This window comes from Megascapheus bottae, chromosome 1, assembly GCF_031878675.1.
Source record: "Megascapheus bottae isolate mThoBot1 chromosome 1, mThoBot2.hap1, whole genome shotgun sequence".
NCBI lineage: Eukaryota > Metazoa > Chordata > Mammalia > Rodentia > Geomyidae > Megascapheus > Megascapheus bottae.
Window position 1 is genome coordinate 10067268 of NC_143509.1, and position 24063 is coordinate 10091330.

A 24063-nucleotide genomic window follows, 5' to 3' on the forward strand; every position below is an offset into this window, starting at 1 on the left:
GTGAGGAATCCCAGGGATAGTGTCATGACCCTGTGTTTAAGCCCAAGGACTGGCAAGAAAATATGGCTGATTATAGCATATAGAGGAGTGCAATTCCAAATTGTAAGCCATTTGAGTAGTCCTCAAACAAATTAACAACAGAAATATTCTGAATATCAGTGTTTTGAGTGGGGTTCCATTGGAGGTACCAAAATGAATGGAAACAAGAGGCCACAGGAAAATGCAGTCATAATAATCAATGGTCATGTGTGTAAAAATGAAACTTGGATCGCAATGTACATATTGGTGAAAGGGTAGGTGGAAGAGGAGAATGCTGGAAGAGATGAATCTGATGAAGATACTTTGTACATGTGTGTGGACATGTTAATCTGAAATGTGTTTCTACAACAAAGTTAAGATAAAAAGTGTTAAAGAGAGAAAGGAGCTTAGTCAAATCATTAAATGATATACCTTTTAACTATCATCAGTGACGTCTGTGAAATGAAAACTTTTGTAAAAACGGTTTCAGTTCAATATATAGGGAGAGCAAAGTACAGAAGTAACATCAGCACATAATCATCTCCCCATAATTAAAAATAATACATGATGAGCCACACATTTTACATTATTTCTCTTACATCATTTGATTTGTCTCAATGATGGTCTCTAAATCAATAAACCTTCTGGAACATTCATTTTTCTACCCATTCACAAATAATGTTCATTTATTGGTTTTCCTGATGAAAAATAATTTAGCTGTGTGCCTGTGGTTCACACCCAGAATCCAAGAAACTCAGGAGGCAGAGACCTAAGAATTTCAGTTTCAAAGCCATCCAGTTCAGAAAGTCTGTCAAGTGCAGCTATGGCTCACAGAGTAGAAAAATATCCCTGAGCAAAAACAGCTCAGGGACAGTGTCCAGAACCTGAGTTCATGAACCAGCACTGGTTTAGACAAACAAACCACAAAAAGCACCCACCTTATTTTCATTAGTCAAGAACTAGAGGCTCACCCCTGAGATCTGGGCATCTGGACAGACCTGGTCTTTAAGAAGCACTAGATCCTAGCCGTTGGAGTGGACCAAGCCAGTAATCCTAGCTTCTCAAGGGGCTGAGATCTGTGGATCAAGGTCCAAACTCAGCCTGGGCACAAAAGGATTTGAGACTCACATTTCCAATTTACCTCTAGAAAATGGCAAGTGGGGCATTGGTCAATAATGGGCAGTGGCCTTGATGTGAAGAGCTTAGGGACAGCGCCCAAGCTGAGTTCACCTGCCTTTACCCAAAAAGAAAGAAAGCCCTGGAGCCTATCTATAAAATAACTAAAAACAAAAGAGCTGGCCTTCCATCATTAGCCAAGAAATGAGAAAACCCTGAGTTCAAACACCAGTGCTACCAAACCAAAATGATCTGTTTTTCTCCACTTTTATTGAGTTAAAATGTTGGGGCCTGACCTCCATCTCTGAAGCCTAATTCTGGCTCAGGGGCAATTAAAGGCCTTTCACCGGGCATTCAGTCCTTTGCATACCTCTCTTAAGGCATCTCTGTGTATGTGACTCAATTGAACCCCACCCCCCGCAGCTTCGCGGATCTCGCAGCAGCTCAGGTCTCGAGCGCTTTCCTGCACCTGTCCAGCCCAGTACCTGAAAGACCCACCCAGACCCTTAGTGGTAGCACAGAGGCCCTCTTCCTAGTGGATAGCTTCCCAGGTCCCACCTTCTCTTACCCCAACAGTATATAACTAATTGTCTGATGCAATAAAGGCATGAGAGCATCAGAGTACAGGAGAGAACAGCAGATCAGATCAGCAGAGATCAGCAGAGGGATCTGGTGCACTTTCATGGTTAACACTGCTTCTAACTCAGCATGGTTTTTTCTTCCCCGGTAATTGGGGGAGTGCTGTGTCATTGACACTTACCATCTCGCTAGGCTCCTGGGGGAGTACAGGCTGGCCCTGTGTGTACCTCCCCATTCCCGTGTTGCTGCCCTGCAGAGGAGCAACAGCTGGTGCCCCATGTGAGGAAACTTTTCCGCCTGTGTGTGGGCTCCATGTGCTCGAGAAACTCACCACCGACGAGCTAATCGGACCCATGGGTAAGTGTACTTCCATAAGATATGGGAAAGAATCTTTCTAAGAATGACCCTTCCCTTGACTCTCTTAAGCTCTTCCTTATGGGTGGAGGGTTAGAGATTTTAGCTACACAGACAACTAAAGTTTGGGATACTTTAGTTACAATCACCCCGTGGCTGCCAACTAGCAACTTGGTAGACTGGAATACTTGGGACAAAATTGAGCAACTAATTGGAGAAGCTCAGATTAATCAAGGGGAGATTCCTCCACCAGGAGTTCATCCAGTCTTGTATGCTCTAAAGTCTAGTTTTTCTCCTCAACATTCCAACCAGAGGGCTGAGGCCCCCGGGGACACAGTTAATACAGAGATGCCAGATGCCTCCCTTACTCCCTGGGGAGATGCTAATCTCTCATTGTCTACTGAAAGGCCAAGTTCCCCTCAGGGAGATGCTAAGGAGCCACCCTTCGCCCCTCCCCCATCAAACCCAGGCCTGCAGGCCTCCGCAGCCTCCCAGGAGGGTCTGGGCCTGGGCTGCCCTGCTAGTTTCCCAACCCCCAAAGCACCAGGGCTCCATCCACCCTCAGTAGCCTCACTCCGTTCTGGGCCTGGGCTGCCCTGCTAGTTTCCCAACCCCCATGGCACAAGGGCTCCATCCACCATCAGTAATCTCACAGGAGGGTCTGGGCCTGGGCTGCCCTGCTAGTTTCCCAACCCCCACAGTGCCAGGGCTCAGTCCACCAGACAGGCTTCTGCATGGTGCTTCTGAGGTCCACAAGATATTGCAGTCTTTGTCTGGAAGTGTGTCAGAAAGGCCAGAGAGCGTGACCCCAACAGACAGTGTCACTAGTGAGGCACCATTTGAACCTGGCCTGGAGTCCTGCCAGCTATTCCTGGTTAATATTGACCTGGGCGGTAACCGCCCTGCAACCAGGTATCCCTGGGAGCCTGGCGACCTTAAGGAACTCAAAAAAGCTGTCTTAGAAGTTGGCCCTAATGCTCCTTGGACAGAAACAATCCTCCAAGGCCTTGCTCATCAATCATGTACTGCGGCCAATTGGATGACTCTGGCCAAAGCAGTTCTTCCAGGCCCGCTTTTCATTAAGCGGTGTGCCCTGTATAAAGAAGAATGCCGCCAACAGGCGGAGAGGAACCAACACGCGCAACCTGTAATCCCCATTACTTTGGGGATGCTTGCAGGGACCTCTGATCAATACTCAATGGGGGTCCAGCAGGCCAAAATCCCCCCTGCCTATCGGGATCAGATTAGAGCTTTGGGCCTAGTGGCCTGGAGAAAACTGAAGGAAGGTCCCTCTCAGTCTCAGATAGCAGGAATTAACCAAAGACCAGGAGAGGACCTGTCCACTTTTGTTGATAGAGTTGAGCATAAAAAGAAAGTCTCTGAGCCCTTGGAACTCCCCAGTATTTGTGATTAAAAAGCCTAATGGCGGGACCGGGAGTTTGGCCTAGTGGTTAAAGTGCTTGCCTAGCATGTATGAAGACCCGGGTTCGATTCCTCAGTACCACATACATAGAAAATGCCGGAAGTGGTGCTGAGGCTCAACTGGTAGAGCTCTAGCCTTGAGAAAGTCCAAGGACAGTGCTCAGGCCCTGAGCTCAAGCCCAGGACTGGCAAAAAAAAAAAAAAAAAAAAAACCTAATGGCAAGTGGAGACTACTCCAAGATTTGAGAAAAATAAATAAGAGGATGGAACTTTTTGGGACCCCCCAAAGGGGGATGCCCTGGATACCTGCCATTCCTAATGACCAATATCTCATAGTCATAGACATCAAAGATTGTTTTTTCTCTATTGCTCTCCACCCGGAAGATACTGAGAAGTTTGCCTTCTCCCTTCCTTCATTAAATTATAAAGACCCTGATTTTTGTTTTGAATGGATAGTTCTACCTCAAGGTATGGCCAATAGCCCTCCTATATGTCAGGATTACATGTCTAGAGACTTATGCCCTCTTAACGAGGAGACAGGCTCACTTTTCTATGTATATATGGATGATATCATTATAGGAAGCCCAGACACTCAGCATTTAGATTGTCTTTTTAATAAATGTCTCCAACTGTTAAAAGATAATGGCTTCCAAATTGCCCCAGAAAAAAATCCAAAAGATACCCCCATTTAAAATCCTGGGATCTGTCCTAACACTGGACGTAGTGTCTCCTTTAAAACCCCAATTATCTATCCAAGACACTTACACCCTGCCCCAACTTCAAAAACTTATTGGTGAAATTAATTGGATGAGACCATAGATCCCCACAACCACTGTAACCCTTACAACTCTTTCTGGTCTCCTAAAGGGTCTTGATCTGACCTCCAGAGTAACATTATCAGCTGATCATAAAGAGGTTCTAAATAAAATTCAATTAGCTATTAATGAAGCAGCCTTAAAGAGGTATGATCCTGCTATGCCCCTAATTCTCTATGTCCTATCAGGACAGATCCTCTTTACTGCCCTTTTAGGCCAGGAAGGGGAACCTCTTCACAGGATTCACCTGTCAGTCGGAGGAACACCTAGAGTTTACTCCATGATTGACCAGATGGCAGATTGTATTCTCAAAGGACGAGATTTATCCACTTGTCTTTTTGGGAGTGAACCCCGCTCTCTTTTTGTCCCCTTTAGGATTAATGATTTCTCTTGGCTACAAAGAAATAAGGCTAGACTAGCAATAGCCATAGAAGGCTTTCCAGGTAAAGTGGATTGTCATTATGTTCCCCATAAATGGATGAGCTCCTTTAGTCAGCTGGAGTGGCGATCTCCAAAACTTTTTGTAAGTGAAGCCAATCCCTCCTCCCCCACCGTATTCACGGATGGAGGCAAGATGTGGGCTTCCGTTGTTATTTTCTCCCCAGGTAAAGGCAATTTTTCTCCTGCAGTGACCCTGTCTCACGAAATACAGGGCTCAGCACAATTTAAGGAACTTTACGCTGTGGTCCTAGCTCTATCTGAGGTTACTGGTCCTCTTAACCTATTCTCAGATAGCCTTTATGTGGTCAATTTGTTACCTAAACTCATAGAAGCTCATATTAAACTTGATAGTAACCCATCACTCCTTTGATGATTCAAGATAGAAATTGGCTCAAACAAAGGATTGCCCCTATGTTTATTCAACATCTGAGGGGGCATCAAAGCCTTCCAACTATTTTGACCAAAGACAATGCCCTCGCTGACCAGTTAGCCTCCAATCCTGAATGTTACACTTTACAGGAGGCTATCTCTTTCCATCAGCTCATGCATGTCAACTGGAGGGGACTATACCACTGATTTCCCCAAGTTGCTATTAAAGACCTAAAACAGATTATTAGGACCTGTAAGTCATGCCGCCCTTTCGTACAGGTTCCACTGCTCCAAATGGGTGGTGTTAACTCTCGAGGCCTTAGGCCTAATAATCTGTGGCAAATGGATGTTACACATTTTCCCTTTTGTGGATAACTTAAATACATTTTTTTAACAATAGACACCTTTTCCCATGCCTGTTGGGCTATAGCCCATTACAGGGAGAGAGCTAAACATGCTATCAGTCATTTTCTTCAATATTTTGCTACTCTCGGATTGCCAGACCAAATAAAAACCGATAACGGTCCCTGTTTTGTAAGCAAGTCTCTTGATGACTTCTTTAAACAATGGCAAATTACCCATACTACTGGAATCCCTCATAATCCCAGAGGACAGGCAATAGTAGAAAGATATAACCATGTTCTTAAATCTCAATTAATAAAACCAAAAAGGGGGAATACACCCCCCATGATCAGCTAAAGATGACTTTGTTTACTCTCAATATTTTAAATTTTGCCAAAGGGGAACATCTCTCACCCTTCCAGAAACACTGGACAACCTCTATTCCCTATCGAACTGTCTATGTCCAGAGGAAGGACCCACTTAATGGGGTGTGGAGGGGCTCAGATCCCCTCATTACAGCTGGAAGAGGATTTGGTTGTGTTTTCCCCAGTAATGAAACAAAGCCAATTTGGGTCCCTGCAAGGAATCTTAAATATTGTACCCAAATATGGAGGGACCCCAATAATACTGATGAGAACCCAGAAGGCTCTCTGCCTCCTGAGGATATCTCTCTCTCTTCTTGTTCAGAATAAATAATGGACTTACAGTGCTGACCCTGTTTCTTCTTGGAGTCAAAATACCCATCATCAACTTCCTCTGGACCAGACTGGGCAGGTGGCTACCCTATGTCCTTCCATTTCTTAGTCCTATACTCCTCTTGTTCTTACTTTTAATTTTGGGCCCTATGTTATCAATAAGGTTACAATTCATTCAAAGCAGGATAGAATCCATTCAGTTGATGAACGGACAGGTGCATAACCAGAGGCTTGCTACCGATGCCAATGACTCCTATGACCAAGGAGAGCCCTATAACGAGGAGGGATCCCTTGACTCCCCTTAGATGTCTCGCCGAGAGCTAATGATGGGTAAGATCTCTGAAGCGGGAACAACCTAAGACAGGCCCGGGGGTGATCTGTACTGTGGGACAGAAGGCCGCAGAGCACTCAGTGATTCGTAAGATCCCCTGAAGGGGACAACCTAAGACAGGGGCTACGCGCGCTTGTCCCCCCTGTTCTAATAAACAAAAAAGGGGGAATTTGGGAGCCTAACCTCCATCTCTGAGGCCTAATTCTGGCTCAGCGGCAATTAAGGGGCTTTGACCTGGCATTCAGTCCTTTGCATACCTCTCTTAAGGCAACTCTGTGTACGTGACTCGATGGAACCCCCCCGCAGCTTCGCGGATCTCACAGCAGCTCAGGTCTCGTACACTTTCCTCCACCTGTCCAGCCCAGTACCTGAAAGACCTACCCAGACCCTTAGTGTTAGCACAGAGGCCCTCTTCCTAGTGGCTAGCTTCCCAGTTCCCACCTTCTCTTACCCCAACAGTACATAACTAATTGTCTGATGCAATAAAGGCATGAGAGCATCAGAGCACAGGAGAGAACAGCAGATCAGATCAGCAGAGATCAGCAGAGGGATCTGGTGCACTTTCATGGTTAACACTGCTTCTGACTCAGCGTGGTTTTTTCTTCCCCGGTAATTGGGGGAGGGCTGAGTCACAGACACTTACCACGTCGCTCAGCTCCCGGGGGAGTACAGGCTGGCCCTGTGTGTCCCTCCCTGTTCCCGTGTTGCTACCCCAGAGAGGAGCAACAGTAAAATATCCATAATAGAATATACGCATCCAATCATTGTAAAATTCAGTTTGTGGCGTGACCATCTTCAGACATGCATGATGTTTTTTTTTTTAGTTTTCTTTCTTTTCTTTTTATTTTGCATTTTTTATTGTAATTAGTAAAAGGGTTACATGATATTTGCCAGATAGAAGGTGCATTAATTCACATACATTGATACACTTTCACATATCTTGGTACCCATTTCCCTTACCCCCCCAAACCCCCTACCCGTCTTGGTTTTCCCCCCTTCCCTATCAAATTTCAAATAACCAAATACAAATAAATTCAATATATCAGATAACAAAGTGAGATACTATAACAACATGAGATAACCAAGGGACAGCAAAGGAGATGAGAAACAACATAGTACATTAAGGACAACAATCATTCGTTATAAGGCTTTTGTTTCAATATCCTGGAGGTCCTTTGAATTAGCTTCATACTATATGGCCTTATGCAACAAGATTTTGCTCTATTACAAACTAAATGTTATACATTAAAAACAAATGAATCCTTCCTCATGAATATCCTTGACACAGGGCTCCTCTGTCTTCAATTACACTAATGAAACCAGACAAATAATAAGAATGTGTACAGACAGGTAGGATTTACAGGAATGAGGGTTACTTGTTTTCCTATGCAAAACAATTTCCTCTGAAATTGGACAGGGAAGGGGGGAAAACCAAGAGGGGGTGGGGGGAGAGTAATGGGACCAAGACATGTGGAAGTGTATCACTGTATGTGAATTAATGCACCTTCTGTCTGACGAATATCATGTTACCCTTTTATTAAATAAAATTAAAAAAACCATATTACAGATGGATTTTCTACCTCCTGATGTCAGCTAGTGGTTTCAACAACCTACTCAGGACACTTTTAAGGTCCCTAATCCTCAGGCTGTAGACGAAGGGGTTCAGGAAAGGAGTGACCACTGTGTACATCACTGAGGACACAGCACTGCCCCTGGAAGAATGTGACACAGCTGATCCAACATAAACACCCGATGCTGTCCCAAAGAATAAACACACCACTGACAGGTGAGAGCCACAGGTGAGAAGGCTTTGTACTTCCCTCCTGATGATGGGATTCTCAGCACTGAGGAAATAATTTTACAGTAAGAGAAAAGGATTCCAAAGATTGTAGGAAATCCATATATGGTAGCAGCAACATATTTGAAAATAGCATTTTTGCATGTGTATTTACAGGAAAGTTCCAGGATTTGAGAAAGGTCACAGAAGAAATTTGGGATTTCCAATTCCTTGAAATCGGTTATTTGTAACACAATCCACATGTGCAGGTGTCCATCCAAGAAGCTGATGAAAAATGACAGAAGAACCAAGGAGACACAGAGACGAGCATTCGTGATGAGAGGGTAATTCAGGGGGTGACAAATGGCCACAAAGTGGTCATAGCCATCACAGTAAGAAGCATAACATTCATATAGCCAAAAATGATGTGAAAGCACATCTGTGTGAGGCAGCCTGCACAGGAGATGGCTCTGCTGTGAGTCTGCAGGTTCACCAGCATCTTGGGCACAGTGGTGGAGATGAAGCAGATGTCATCCAAGGAGAGGATGGAGAGGAAGAAGTACATGGGGGGGTGGAGGTTGGGGTCAGAGCTGACAGCCAGGATGATGAGCAGATTTCCCAGCACAGTGACATGGACAAGAAGAGCGCAAAGAGCATGGGTTGTAATTTTGGATTCTCTGAGATTCTCAGGAGAAGGAAATCTGTAACCTGGGTTAGATTTCGTGCCTCTATATCACTTGGGCAACTGCTCATAAACAAAAAACATCTTGTTAGGAAAATGAAACACATATCCAGAAATTGTCAACTGTATACATTTGAAATTCAAGTACATACAAGTTTGAATTTTGCACCACCCATGCAATACAATATACTAATGAATGTTGGTGAAGTATGGCATACCCTTACTTCTCACTATGGGACGCCTTGTTCCTCAGGCTTTTTCTACGTGTGAAGTTTCTACGTGTGACACACAGCTGTGTTGAAAAGCAAAGAACAACTGGGCTGGCTAGAGCAAGATCACCTGACATACAGCACACCCTTGTGTAGTGGGGGGAGCAGGTTCCAGGACAGCAGGGGTGGATCTAAACGTTTTACACATTTATGATGCATGTCTCTGTCTAGGAGCCTATTTTTGGAGCCAGTGCCCAGAACTAGGCTCTAGGAAGCCTATCCATTGAGAGGGTGGGAGAGTAGGCTTCCCTATAGAGATTGAGATTCTGGGTGGTAAACTGGGCTGGAGGATTTGTGGACCATCCACTGGGGGAAGGGCCAGCAGTAGGTCAAGCCACTAGGGTAATATTGGGTTAGGAGAACAAAGCAGATTCCCACCCATTACTGCAGTAAATATTTTTATCCCAATGAAAAAACCCAATCCCATCCGATTCTTATTCATCTCTGACATCAAACAGCCACAAATCTACTTCTGGTTCCTTTGCACTTGCCTTTTCTGGTATTATGGTATTTGTGGGGAAATGGGTAGGTCTGGAAATGTGATATTGAGTGAAATAAGTCAGGCTCATAGAAACAAAGAACACTGAACATTCTCTTAAACATGGAAATTAGATCTCAATTATCAAGGTGTATGAATACGTACAGGGTCTTATGTATCAATTCACAAACCAATTGAGTAAAGTATGGTAGGAAAGGATTCTGATGGAATAAATCCTTTCATCAACTCATCTGTTGTTTAACCAAATGAATAAGAGAAAAGTAAACAGCCTGCTCTTTAAAAATATACATTGTTTCAGAGGCAGATGGCTCATAATTCTCATCCTAACTATTCTAGGGGCTGAGGCCTGAGATTCACAGGTGGAAGCCATTTTGGGACAGGGATGTCTGAGAAACCCTTCTCTTCAATTAACTAGTAAAAAGCAGGAAGTGGAGCTGTAGCCTTGAGAAAAAACCTCAGGGACAGCAACCAGGCCCTGAGTTCAAGCTACCGAACCTACATATGTACTTGCACATAAACAGACACACACACACACACACACACTCACACACACACACACACACACACACACACACACACACACACACAAACAGCACAGAAGGTTAAGCATATGAAATGAGAAAGAATGGCCTAAGAACCAGATCTCCGAGAGGGACACAAGGCATATCCGCCAGTAGTTTCATTGATGTAACATCCTCTTGCATTTGCTGAGCCACAAATGAGAATGAAAAGTACAGTAGGTAAATAATTCTCCATTACGTATACTGGTACCCCTAACCTTCAAACCCTACCTGCAAGTTCACTGAGGACATACACATTCCAGTCCCCTTGTGTGCAGTGATTTACATGGGCATCCTCACCCCCTGTGATGCCCAAACCATCCTACCTGTTCTCATGCTGCAGAAAAGACATTCCTGAAGTCCTTCACCACCCATCCCACCCCACTCAATTGCTTAAGCTGCTCCTCTCCTCAGCTATGGCCCAGGTGAACAGATCTGAGGAACCCAGATCTGGTGCTCAGCACAAGTGCAGCCTCTGTCCTCAGGAGAGAGATGAAGACACAGAAGGAGCAGAGATGGTGGTGATGAGGAGACAGATATAGGACCAGTGTCCTGGAGACAGGAGAGGGACTGTTCATCCTTGACTTCTATATGGCCTTGGAGGATTAATACGCATAGGTCACAATTAACCAACCTGTGTGTATTAATAGGCCAAGTTTTGGACATTTGACACCCAGAGCTGACAGAATAAAAAAAATCCATGCCAGGTTGAAAACTGCTTTCTCTAATGAGAAGATTTATAGATTTAAACTTTGGTCATTTATACTTATTTGATGAAGGGCAGAACCTTTCTGTTTTCATTTTCATTGGCATGAAAATATGCTTTACCAATGCCTTACATATTATGGACAAACTGCAGTAACGTTTATAATATTTGTGTTGTTCTACAATTCATCCACACAAAACATCACCAAGAATATCATTGTTATACCCTGCGAGTTTTATTTATTTTATAATTATTTTATTTATATGATCATTATTCATACAAACATATCCTTAACTTCCCAGGATGAAATACCTGCAAACACCCAGCTGAGTCCCCATGCAACATTTCTTTGATGTTCCCATATGATCTAGCAGAGTCCCAGGATTCACTGTAGCACAAATATGGGGAACGAATTGAACTTGCACCCCTTGGAATGATCCAGAGGATGAGAAACATAAAGCAATAAGTGCCCGGAGGCCCTACTGATGTGAGAAGGATTCTTAGTGGCACAGATTCCCCATTATGATGAGGAACCGGGCAGCCATATGGGAGGACAGTGGCCTGGAAGAAAAAGAAAAAAACAATATGAAGGATGTGAGGATTCTGCTGTTGGTAGATTATCAGACATGGATAGAATCATCCCAGAGCACCCTCAGTGGGCCAATGGAGCCAGGAAACGCGGTATATATACATAGTCATCCATTAGTGAGGACAACATTGTATCATTTGGAAAGATCTGGAAAAAAATTATGTTAAAGAGAGTAAGTTAGGCTCAGAGAGATACAGGATCTATATTTTCCCTTGTATGTGCAAGGTTCATTTAGCTCACAAACTCCTTAGTACATACATTGGGCTGTATGATCTTGTATACAAATGCATTCACTGATACATGGTAGAGTCCAGAAGATTTCAAATGGTGTAATTCCATAGAAAGGGAAAATCAATGTTCAGAGAAATAAACACCAGGAAGTGGGGACTGGACAGGATTGGAGTGGCATCAAGGGGTAGATGAAGAGGAGAAGTTGGGGAGAATGCAAACAAGCATCCAATGCATATCCTACAAAATTATGAAGAGTGAATGAAGGTGTCAGTAGGGGACAGTGACAATATTGGAGGGGTGAAATTGATCGAAATATATTCATAAACCACAGAGACTGCTTACTATTCCTTATAGGTGCAATGTTACTGAGTCTTATGCTAGGACAGTATGTTTACAAGACAGGAACATTGATGGGTTTTGCCTATAATAAAGCTTTAACTTGAGCCAAAACAACAAAAGAAATGAAAACTAACGAGTATTACACTACCACATCAAATACCTGCCTCAAAGTTTCTGAAGGCTATGACCAATTTTCACATACAGCAATGAGCACAAGAAAATTTCAAATCCAAGACGAATTGCTCTCTGCATGAGGTGCCAGACTAACCATTCTATGCTAATAATGATCAGTTCAGCAGAGACCCTACTAACCCCAGCTTCTGTTTGCTGTGTCCTAGAGCCCTGGATAGTGGGTGGGTGGTTGTGTGAGACATTCCCATCTCCCTCTACTTCATTCTGCAGAACATCCAACGGGACCAGGAAACCAAGCCAGATAGGTTGTGTAAACTAACTCAGAAGGAGCTCCCTCCAACCTACTCAGCTGGCTTTCTAACCCACCAGAAGCAACCAGGCCCCAGGACAGCACATCATGGGGCAAGGGAATCTTGGTGCATGTCTTTGACACAGGGGGCCAAGAGGAGGAGAAAGTGGTGCCTGGGGGGTTATGGGGAAGGCATGGCTGGAAGGCCAGGAGAGGTGTATGTTGGGATAATCCTAGATGGGACACCAGGGCGTGGCTGCCATGAGAGAGGGAGAAACTTTCAGGTGAAGCTGTCGGAAGGGGAGGGACAGCCAGGACAGATACTATAAGGATCTGAAAACCAAGGTTCCAGTCAAACTGGGCAAAAAGTATAGGCGCCTGTTATCTCCACAGAACTTAGCTCCCCTCAGGGGCCCTACTGGTAGAGTACGTGCCTAGAATGAACAAACACCATTTTGATTTGTTGCAACCACATACATAGAAAAGTTAGAAATTGTCCTGTGACTTAAGTGGTAAAGCAAATAAGCATAAGCCAAGAAAGACAGAAACAATCAAATTTCAAATAACCAAATACAAATAAATTCAATATATCACATAACAAAGTGAGATACTATAACAATATGAGATACCCAAGGGATAGCAAAGGAGATGAGAGGAAACATAGTACATTAAGGACAACAATCATTCGTTATATGACTTTTGTTTCAATATCCTGGAGGTCCTTTCAATTAGCTTCATGCTATATGGCCTTATGTATCAAGGTTTTGCTCTATTGCAGTTCTCTGCTAGTGGAGCCCAAGGTTTCTACTGATTATGACAAATGAGGGAAACCATTGAGCCTAAGTTCCTTTGAGTCTGGCTTACTTCACTTAATATGATTTTTTAAGTCTTTCCATTTCCTTTCAAATGGGGTGATGCCATTCTTTCTGACAGCAGCATAGAATTCCATTGTGTACATATACCACAACTTATTGATCTACTCATAAACTGAGGGACATCTAGGTTGGTTCCATATTTTTGCTATGGTGAATAGTGCTGCAATGAACATTGTTGTGCTAGTGGATTTAGTATGCCCTTGTTACTAGATGGTTGGGTAAATGCCAACTAGTGGAATTGCTGGGTCATAGGGGAGTTCTATGTTTAGCCTTTTGAGGGGGGGTGGGGGAGGGTAATGGGTACCAAGACATGTGAAAGGTTATCAATGTATGTGAATTAATGCACCTTCTATCTGGCAAATATCATGTAACCCTTTTATTAATTACAATGAAAAATTAAAAAAAAGAAAGACAGAAACACACACACACACACACACACACACACACACACAGAGAGAGAGAGAGAGAGAGAGAGAGAGAGAGAGAGAGAGAGAGAGAGAGAGAGAGAGAGAGAGAGAAGCCGAAATCAGAGGAGCATATAATAAAACAGAAATCTTTGCCTGAATACATGCAGTGTCTGAAAACTGTTGTGGATATTCTCTTTGTCTCCTCTTCAACAGTTTGTGGGTTTTTTGTTTTTAACTTAATATTTTACTAACTTTTTATTTTGATCATCATGGGACTTGAACTCAGGGTCTGGGTGCTGTCCCTGTGATTTATTTCTCAAGACTAAATCTCTCCCACTTTGAGACACGAGGCAACTTCAGGTTTTCTGGGAGTTCATTGAAAATAACAGTCCCTGGATCCTTCCTGATGAGCTGGCTTTGAACCATAATCCTCAGATCTCAGCCTCCTGAGTAGCTAGGATGACAGGCATAAGCCACCAGCACACAGCTTTATTCAACTTTAGAGTTTCCCGATGAATTAAGCACTCTGAGCACATTTTATTTTGTTTATTTCAATTTTAATAAATAATGAAAAGTCCAACTTATAAAAAATAGAAAACAATGATAGAATAGACATCAATTCTTTTTTAATATCTTTTTATTGTAATTAATAGAAGGATTACATCATATTTTCCAGACAGAAGGGGCACTACTTAACAAAGAACAGGCATCAATTCTGAAGATATTGAATGTGTTGTATAAAATATTTCTGTAGATTCCCCATGAAATATTTTATAGGACGGAACTGTGTCCATGAAGAAAACATGAACCAATTCAGCAGTGAAATTCACTAGGGAAAATGTTGAAAAAACAATTTGAGGGGACTGGGTTCCAGGAGGGAAAAGACTGGGAGAAAATGAGGGAGGAGATGATGCTGCTCAAGAAGAAATGCACTCAATTCCTTAGTTGCATAACTTTCACCCCTCTGTACATCACCTTTTCAATAAAAAATATGCCAGTATTTGTATATAGAGGTTTCCTTCTTGAATACTTTGTGTTAAACATGACATTTGAAATATGATGTAAAAATCAATGTCAATAAAATCTCTTAAAAAAATGGATTGTGTATAGGTGGACATGGAGAATTTCCAGCTGCAGTGCAATGTGGTGTTGGAGATTTTGATGAGATGCCAGAGGACAGGCTGATGACGGGTTCTCCTACCATCATGGAACCTGATTTCCAGAACTCAAAATTACAAAAATTGATTCAAAGCTTACAAATTTCAATCAACTCACTCACATGTATGGAGGGGTGGAAAAATAAAAAATGATGTCCAAAATAATATATTTAACCTTGTCCTTGAGTAAACAAAGCTTCCAAATTTTATGTCGAAGACTGCATCTGAAATATGGCTAATTGTGTCCAGGAGTTTTGGTGGTAGAGTGTTTGCCTAGCAAGCACAAAGACCCGGGTTTCATTCCTCGGTACGACATGCACAGAAAACGCTGGAAGTGGTGCTCTGGCTCAAGTGGCCTTGAGCTCTTTCCTTTAGGAAGTCCAGACCCTGTATTCAAGCCCTGGTTCTGGCAAAAAAATATGGTTAATTATAGGATATAGAGGAGTGCAATTCCAAGTTGTAAGTCTTTTGAGTAGTCCCCAGAAAATTTAACAACAGGAAGATTCTGAATATTATTGTCCTGAATGGGATTCCATTAGGAGGTTCTGGCATAAATGAAAACACACAACCATAGGAGAATGCATTCATAATACTCAATGTTCATGTGTGTAAAAAAGGAAATTTGGACCTTTTTTGGGGAGAGTGAAGGTCATGGAGCTTGAATTCTGGCCTGAGCCCTTTCCCTGAGCACTTCAGCTCAAGAGTACGGCCCTACACAGGACCTGCATGCTGTCCGTGACCTCTTCAGCTCAAGCATACCATCCCACCCTTGAGCCACAGTTCTGCTCTGACTTCTATTGATTAATTGGAGATAAGAATCTCTGGGCTCTGTTTTGAACAAGGCTGGATTTGAACAAGTTCCTGAGATATCTCCCTGCTGAGTAGCTAAGATTAGATGTGTGAATATACATTGTACAAGGGTGTGGACCTATTAATTTGAAATGTCTTTCTACTAAGAAGTCAAGATGCAAAGTTTTGAAGAGAGAAGTTAGCTTAGTCCTATTTTAAATTATATATAGTTTAACTATCAACAGTGATTTCTGTGAGAAGCAAACTTTTATAAAAATGTACCAGTTAACTATATGGGGAGAGCCAATCACACAAGTGACATCAAAGTGACATTATTTATATTATGTCATTTAATATGTCTCAAACATGTTCTGTAACGAATAAGCTTTCTGCAATGTAAGATAGCTTATGTATTCATTTTACAACCAGGTCAAAAATAATGTTAATTCATTTGTTTCCCTGATGTAAAACACTTTTAGCTGTGCGCCTGTGCTTCACACCAAGAATCCTAGATACTTAGGAGGAAGAGACCTGAGAATTTCTGTTTCAAAGCCATCCAGGGCTGGGAAGAATTTTATGTCCAATTAAGCCCACACACACACACACACACACACACACACACACACACAGAGAGAGAGAGAGAGAGAGAGAGAGAGAGAGAGAGAGAGAGAGAGAGAGAGAGAGAGAGAGAGAGAGAAGAGCAAGAAGTCAAGCTATAGCTCAAGAAGCAGAAAAATAGCCCCGAGGAAAAAAATTCTGGGAAAGTGTCCACATCTGAGTTCAAACCCCAGCAATGATACGAACCAAGAAGCAAAGAAGCAAGCAAACAACAACAAAAATCTTCCACTTTGCTTTTATGAGCAATCAGTTAGAGGCTCATCCCTGAGATATAAGCATCCGGCCAGACCTGTGCATAAAAAAGTCCTAGATGCTATCTCTAAATTAGTAAAAACTACAAAAGCACTTTATACATCATTTGTCAAGAAATCAGAAAGCCCTGAGTTCAAACACCAGTGCTACCAAAAGCAAAAAGATCTGCTTGTGTCCACTTTTTAAAAATTGAACTTTTTATTTTTTGTTGTAATGTATAGCGGGGCTACAGGTATATTTGATACATAGTTGGGGTTTTCATTGTTAATTGAAATTGGAATAAACAAAATAAAATGTGCTCAGAATGGTTAAAAACATCAGGAAACACTAAAGGGAAATAAAGCTGTGTGATGCTGGCTTATGCCTGTCATCCTAGCTACTCCGGAGGCTGAGATCTGAGGGTCATGGTTGAAAACCAGCACCAGGGATAGCAACCAGACCCTGAGTTCAAAAGAATATTATGACTGCATTTGCTCATGTACATATGTGGAAAGGGATCCAGAAAGTGAGGGGATGGGTAGGGCATGAGAGAGTCTAGAAGAACTGTGGAATGAATGACTTTGATCATAGAGCCCATAAATAAACATGAGAAGTTGAATCCTTTGGTACAGCTTTTAACCATAAAAAAAATTTTGAAAAAAGGGAAAAGAAAGAAGTCACTGAGATTGTGAGATCTCAAGCAGTGAGATTTAAAAACTAAAGCTGTTAATATTTCTGGAATTTAGCACTGCAATCATTTTTTCTTGGTCTTGAACTCAGGACCTTACCCTGTTCTTGATTTTTTTTTCTTTCTGTCAAGTCTGGCCCTCCTTTCATTGAGACATAACTCCACTTTCAACTTTTTTGGTGTTTAATTGAAGGACAGAGTCTTGTTGTCTTTCTCTAACACATAAGGATGTCCATTTCTATATCCCTATGTTGATTCGTTGTGTATTGGAAAACAACTTCTTTCCTTTCTCATGTGAGAAGCATAAAGCTTTACCCTCTACCTCTTTTCCCTGCCACAACATCTCTTACATCCAAGGGAATTCCTGCACTAGTCACCACAGCAGAGTTATGATGATGGTGAAGATGCTATTCAATGGACAAATGTTAATCTGATGTTAGAGTGCTTAGGTAGCATGCACAGAGCCATGGGTTCAACTGCTCAGTGCCATATATACAGAAAAAGTAGAAAGTGGGGCTGTGAGCATAGTCTAGTGGTAGAGTGCTCACCTCCCATGCCCAAAGCCCTGGATTCAATTCCTTGGCACCATACACACAGAAAAACTGGAAGTGGCACTGTGTCACAAATGGCAGAGTACTAAAAAGTGTCTAAGGACAGTGCCCAGGCCCCGAGTTCAAGCCCCAGGATTGACAAAAATGCAAATCAAAAAACTCTGAGATTCCACCAAACCTCAGTTAGATGACCATTTTGAAGAAAACTGATAATCACAGATGCTGGTGGGGATGTGGCCAGAAGGGGACCTTCCTATGTTGTTGGTAAAAATTTCTGGAAAGCTATGGAGATTCCTTAAAAGACTGAACAGAGATTCTCTATGACCCAGCATTCCCACTCTGGGTCATTTGATAAAAATCCACTACAAACATTTCCCCACTGCAACTGCCAGTACCACCATTTTCATGGAATCATTGTTTACTTATCCAAGATATACAATCAACCGAGATACCCCTCGGTGGATGAATGAATCGAGAAAATGTGGTCTGTATACACAATGATATTATATACCCCCATCAGAAAAAAATATATTGCACTATTTGTAAGGGAATAGACAGACCTGGAAAATTAATACCCAACTTCTCAACTCATTGTCTTTATTATATTTGTAATTTCAGGTTTTATACTGCTTCAGGGTTTATATATCCTTAAATCATGGGTTGTTTTCTGTAGGTATTTGGGGGTGGGAAGAAAAGAAAATGTTTGAATAAATGTTTATATGAATAATAAAACAAAATAAAATTAGAAAAGATGTAAACGTTGAAGTTGGAATAATAATAATTCTGAAGATATATGGTATGGCTAGAGAACAATGAAAATTCATTAAAAGTCATCCCAGATTGGAGATCAGTTATAAGGATTGTGAAAAGTCCCTGCCATCTGTCCATCAGATAAGCATAAATGGTAGAAATGTTAATCATCTGGAAAGACAGAGTTTTGAATCAGCATTTATTTCCTATAAGTCCTCTCAGCTCTTTGTTTGAAATGTCCACAGAGACCTGGTCATTGATGTGCTCAACTTGGCTAAATGGTAGCTGTGGGCCTCAATCCACCAAGGCCACCTAGAATTGGAGGGGGAGCCTGTGTTCCCTGCCCTTCACTTTCCTTCCTCCTCCTTGTCAGCATCCACCAGCTCTGCTTCCATGGTGTCTTCACATCCACTCTGAGGACAGAGTAGCTGGTGCTACACGGCAGGTCTGGGGTCCTCAGACCTGTCCACCTGGTTGATGGCTGAAGAGAGAGGCAGCTTAAGCGTGTGAGTGCTGAGGGTGGATGGAGAAGGGATTTGGAGATGTGTTTTGTGGATCATTGAGGACAGCTTTACTGATAGGATGTTGATGATAGTGATTATGATGATGATGGTGGTGATGATGATGATGACCAGAAGGAGGGGATGGTGGAGGCTACTGCTGCTGTCAGTGATAGGAACACCACACAACAATGAGCCATGGTTGAAAGAATGCCCTGTGATCATTTCTGAGATCAGTTTGGATTTTTCTTTTTGAACTCAGAGTCTGAGGGCTGTTCCTGAGCCTTCAGCTCAAGGCTACTGCATTAGTCCTTGAACCACAGTGCCACTTCTGGTTTTCTGATATTTATTTGGAGATAAGCATCTCACAGACTTCATGCCCAGGCTGGATTTGAACCATGATCTTCAGATCACAGCCTCGTGGGTAGCTAGGATTACAGAAGTGGGTCACCATAGCCTGGCTTCAGGGCTTAGTTTTTTAAGAAATTCATTCTCATTTCATATGCGTTACTTTTACTCCATACTTTTGTGAGTGTGTGTGTGTGTTTGTCTGTGTGTGTGTGAGAGAGAGAGAGTGAGAGAGAGAGAGAGAGAGAGAGAGAGAGAGAGAGAGAGAGAGAGAGAGAGAGAGAGAGAGAGAGAGAAGAGAGAGAGAGGTAGATATAGAGACGGAGAGGGATAAGGAGAGGTAGAGGGAGAATATACTAGTGTCAGGTCTTGAATTCAGGGCCTGTAACCAATCCCTGAGATGTTTAGCTCAAGGTTGGCACTTTGCCACTCGAGCCACAGGTCCACTTCCTGCTCTTTTGGTGGTTCCCTGGAGTTAAGAGTTTCAAGGACATTCTTGCTCAGGCTGACTGAGAGCTGCTATCCTCAGATCTCAGGATTACAGCATGAGTAACTGGAAGCTAGAATGTTGTATATATTTTTTTAAACTACGAGCTGAATGAGGTGAATCCTGCCTCTATTCCTCGCTATTAAAGAAGCTGAGGTCTGAGAATCCTGGGCGCAAAAGGACCTGATACTCTTATCTCCAATTAACCTCAAGTAAATGGGAAGTAGGGCTTGGCTCAAGGGTAGGGTGGTAGACTTGAGCTGAAGTGCTCAGGGACAGAGCCCAGGACAAGTTCAAGCCCCAAGTCACCCCCAAAATAAATAAATAAATATAAACAATTAAAGTAGATTGAGCTTTCTGATATTCATTCATTTTTTAAACTCATACACAAACAAGTGTGTTACAAAAGTGGAAGATTGGACTTAATATTTCCTACAGACTAGTTGGAAGAAATAGTGAAGACTTAAAAAACTATTTTTTGCCAGTCCAGGGCTTGATCACACGGCCTGAGCACTGTCCTTGGGCTTTCTTAAGGATACAGCCCTACCACTTGAGCCATAACACCATCAAGAAATCAGACCCCAGGCTTCATGAATGCTAGGAAAGCACACTACCACTAGGACAAACTGGTGGCCCAAAATATAGCAAGGACTTTTAAGAAGAGTTAAAAGTATAAAGAGGAAAATGACATGTAAATCATTTGTATGAACTTCTACAGGCATGGGGGAACTCCCCCCACTTTTTGAAGGTTTTATTAACATTGATTTTTACATTGTATTTCAAATGTTGTGTTTAACAAAGAAGTATTCAAGAAGGGATATTCATTTCATTAAACTGCAGCTTAGGTGATCAAGGAGTTAACACCCTCAGAATCCTCTTCTACTCATCACACTTTACATTGTGTATAGATGCAATGAACCTGAATATGGATTTTTATATGGATATAAATGACATCTAACAGCCAATTCTGAGAGAACACAAGTGTCCTTTGTCTCTGAGCCAGGCTTACTGAACTCACTAGCACATTTTTAGGTGTATCCATTTCCCTGCAAATGTCATAATACCAGAAGAGAAAAGTCAACAGGGACCAGAAGCAGATTGGTCGGCCTGGGTTGCAGTGGGACAGTAAGTTACTGTTGGTGGGTCTGATTTCTTCTCACTATGGTCAAATTCAACTAGGCTTACTGTGAATCTATTAAAAAAGATGGAACTGTACCCATTCTATGATTCTTATACGAATGATCTCCCAAAAAAGCTGTTCTAAAAAGAAGAAAATAGTGGGCTGTATTGTTGTACTGACATGCTCTAGCTATCTTTATGATCTTGGAGTACTAATATGTTGTTCTCCCAGTGGGTCAGATGTGTAGGCACAGGGCTGGGAAAAAGAGGCCTACCTGAAGTAAAAGAGGCTACAAGTGTGGGATTGCCACAGCAGAGAAATATTTCTAAGTACACTGCACCTCAAGTATATTACACATTTAAATGTATACATATTTGAATATCAGGTATACACAGTTGAGCATTCCTGGACACACATTATGCTTTTCTAATGAGATTTCTTCTTTTAGCAGTTGTCCAAGTCATCTCAGAGCAGAAAATCTAAACACAGTCTCTGAGTGCCATTTCCTGGAACTCTCAGATGACCCTGAAATACAACCAGTCCTCTTTGGGATCTTCCTGTTCATGTATCAAACCACCGTGCTGGGAAATCTGCTCATCATCCTCGCCGTCAGCTCTGACCATCACTTCCACACCCCCCATGTACTTCTTTCTTGGCCACCTCTCCTTGGGCTGACATTGGCTTCTCATCTACCATGGTCCCCAAGATGCTGGTGAACATCCAGAGTCACAGCAGAGCCATCTTCTATGGGGCTGCCTCACCCAGTTGTCTCTCTTCCTATTCTTTGGCTGCATGGATGACATGCTTCTGACTGTCATGGCCTATGACGGCTTTGTGGCCATTTATCACCCCCTGTATTTTACCTGGTCCTCTTGAACGCTCACTACTGTTGGATCTTAGTATTGGTGTCTGCTGTCCTTAGTGTATTGAATTCCCAGACACACAATATATTGATCTTACAATTTACTTGCTTTAAAAGTGTGGAAATTCCAAATTACATCTGTGATGCTTCTCAAATATTTAAACTGTCCTGTTCTAGTACCTTTACAAATAACTGTTCATATATGTAACTACTGTCACCTTGGGGTTATTTCCTCTTTCAGGGATCCTTTACTCTTACTACAGAATTATGTCTTCTATTCTGAGGATCCCCACAGAAAATGGGAGGCCCAAAGCCTTCTCTACCTGTGTTGCCCAACACATGTGGGGCTCCACGTGTGGGGCTCACCTTGCTTGGTGTGTACTGCACTACACTGTGTTCCGTGGCTCCAAGAACTCGTGATGGCCTCGGTGATGTACACCGTGGGCATTTATCTACAGCCTGAGGAACAGGGACAGTAGCAGAACTCTGAGGATGCTGGGCAGCATGATCATCGGAACTCAGGACTTGGATAGGACACTTAACCAAATGCAAGCATTAGGCATATCCCTGCTTCTTCTTCCATGTGGAAAATGTGAAGACTTCTTGGCTAATTAATTCTCCATCTGGTTCCCTCATGCACAGTGGTTAAGATGCTTTGGATGCTGGAGGCTTTGTATTTATAGACAGATGCAAAGATTCAGTTCTGGAGAACTGTGAGGTTCTCAATGCAATTGATGTAAACAGAATGTGCACAGAAAAAAGTACAATGGTATTTTAGAGTCTAAGAATTTTCCTGGAAGAAATGGAAAGGCTTAGAAAAAATCATATTAAGTGAAGTAAGCCAGACACAAAGGAACATAGGCTCAATGGTTTCCCTCATTTGTCATAATCAGTAGAAAAATTTGGCTCTCCTAGAACAAAACCTAGATACATAAGGCCATATAGAATGACACTAAATGAAAGGACCTCCAGGATATAGAAACAAAAGCCGTATAATGACTGATTGTTGTCCTTAATGTATTATGTTATCTCTCATCTCTTTTGCTGTCCTTGGTTATCTCATATTCTTATAGTATTTCATCTGGTTATCTGATGTATTGTGTATATGGGTATTCAGTTATTTGAAGTTGGATAGGGACCGTAGGAAAACAGGTTAATGGACAGGGGTGGGGGAGGGTAATGGGAACCAAGACATGTGAACGGGTATCTATATTTGTGAAGTAATGCACCGTCTATCTGTTGAATATAATGTAACCCTTCTATTAATAACAATAAAATATATGAAAAAAATTTCCTGGAAGGAGCAATGATAGAGAAGGAATGAATAGAATGAAATTCATTTGACCTTTGAGTTTCTTCTGGAATATATGAAGAATCTAAACAAATTCTTCTATGGAACTTTTCTAATTTGTTCTTCTTCAAGCACAAGCATATATTCTGAGAGATCGGGTACTTTTGAGGTCTGTATTGTAACTTCAAGGCTCCTCACAGTAGCTAATAGGCCTGGTCTGTACTCACCTTCATTTTGAACGACTGCAGTTCTGATGGACTCACAGCTGAGTATCTCCTGCCTTTGGTGTTTGACCTCGGAAGCTGGACACTGGCTGGCTTCATAGGAGCCCTAGAGTTGAGCCTGAAGCTTTCATCCACCCTCAGTCGGCGGGGACGTTTGGAGTCAATATTGCCTTGTCATGATCTGGATGAGTAGATGAAGTCATGTGCACTCAAGGTCATTTTTCATCAAGCAGAAAACCATTGGCAAGAAAATATGAATAACTTTAACTCTGAAGGTAGGGAATATTTTTTGTCTGTTATGGATGTTGAACTCTGCAGGTCTGTATGGGCCTTGTCTAGGCCTGTGGGTGAGTTGGACATGGCTGTACATCTGACCTGAGGTGGTGGTGAGACCTTGCCCCACTTCTGGACCTACTGAAGCTAGTTGGCACCGGTTGAAAGAGACTGGTAAGGTGTCTCTTGTGTTAACTGAAACAGGTTGGCACCAGTTACACTAGTATTTTATGTTCTGTGTACAAATTGAACCTGAATCCTCTGTAAACTGGACCAGAACTGAATCACGATAGGTAAGTGCTGCCTTTGTGTGAGTTGAGCCTACCTGAAGAAGGTT

The 24063-nt window shown here is 42.4% G+C and overlaps 1 protein-coding gene across 1 annotated transcript in view; it reads left to right on the forward strand.

Moving 5' to 3' along the window:
* Positions 1-273: 273 nt before the first annotated feature.
* LOC150068346 (olfactory receptor 7E178-like) overlaps positions 274-24063 on the forward strand; it is a 42372-nt gene continuing 18582 nt past the window's right edge. The window contains exons 1-3 of the mRNA XM_090323241.1: positions 274-293; positions 1970-2070; positions 21596-21717. Coding sequence (XP_090179367.1) covers positions 274-293; positions 1970-2070; positions 21596-21717 — 243 coding nt within the window. The remainder of the gene's footprint in view (positions 294-1969; positions 2071-21595; positions 21718-24063) is intronic.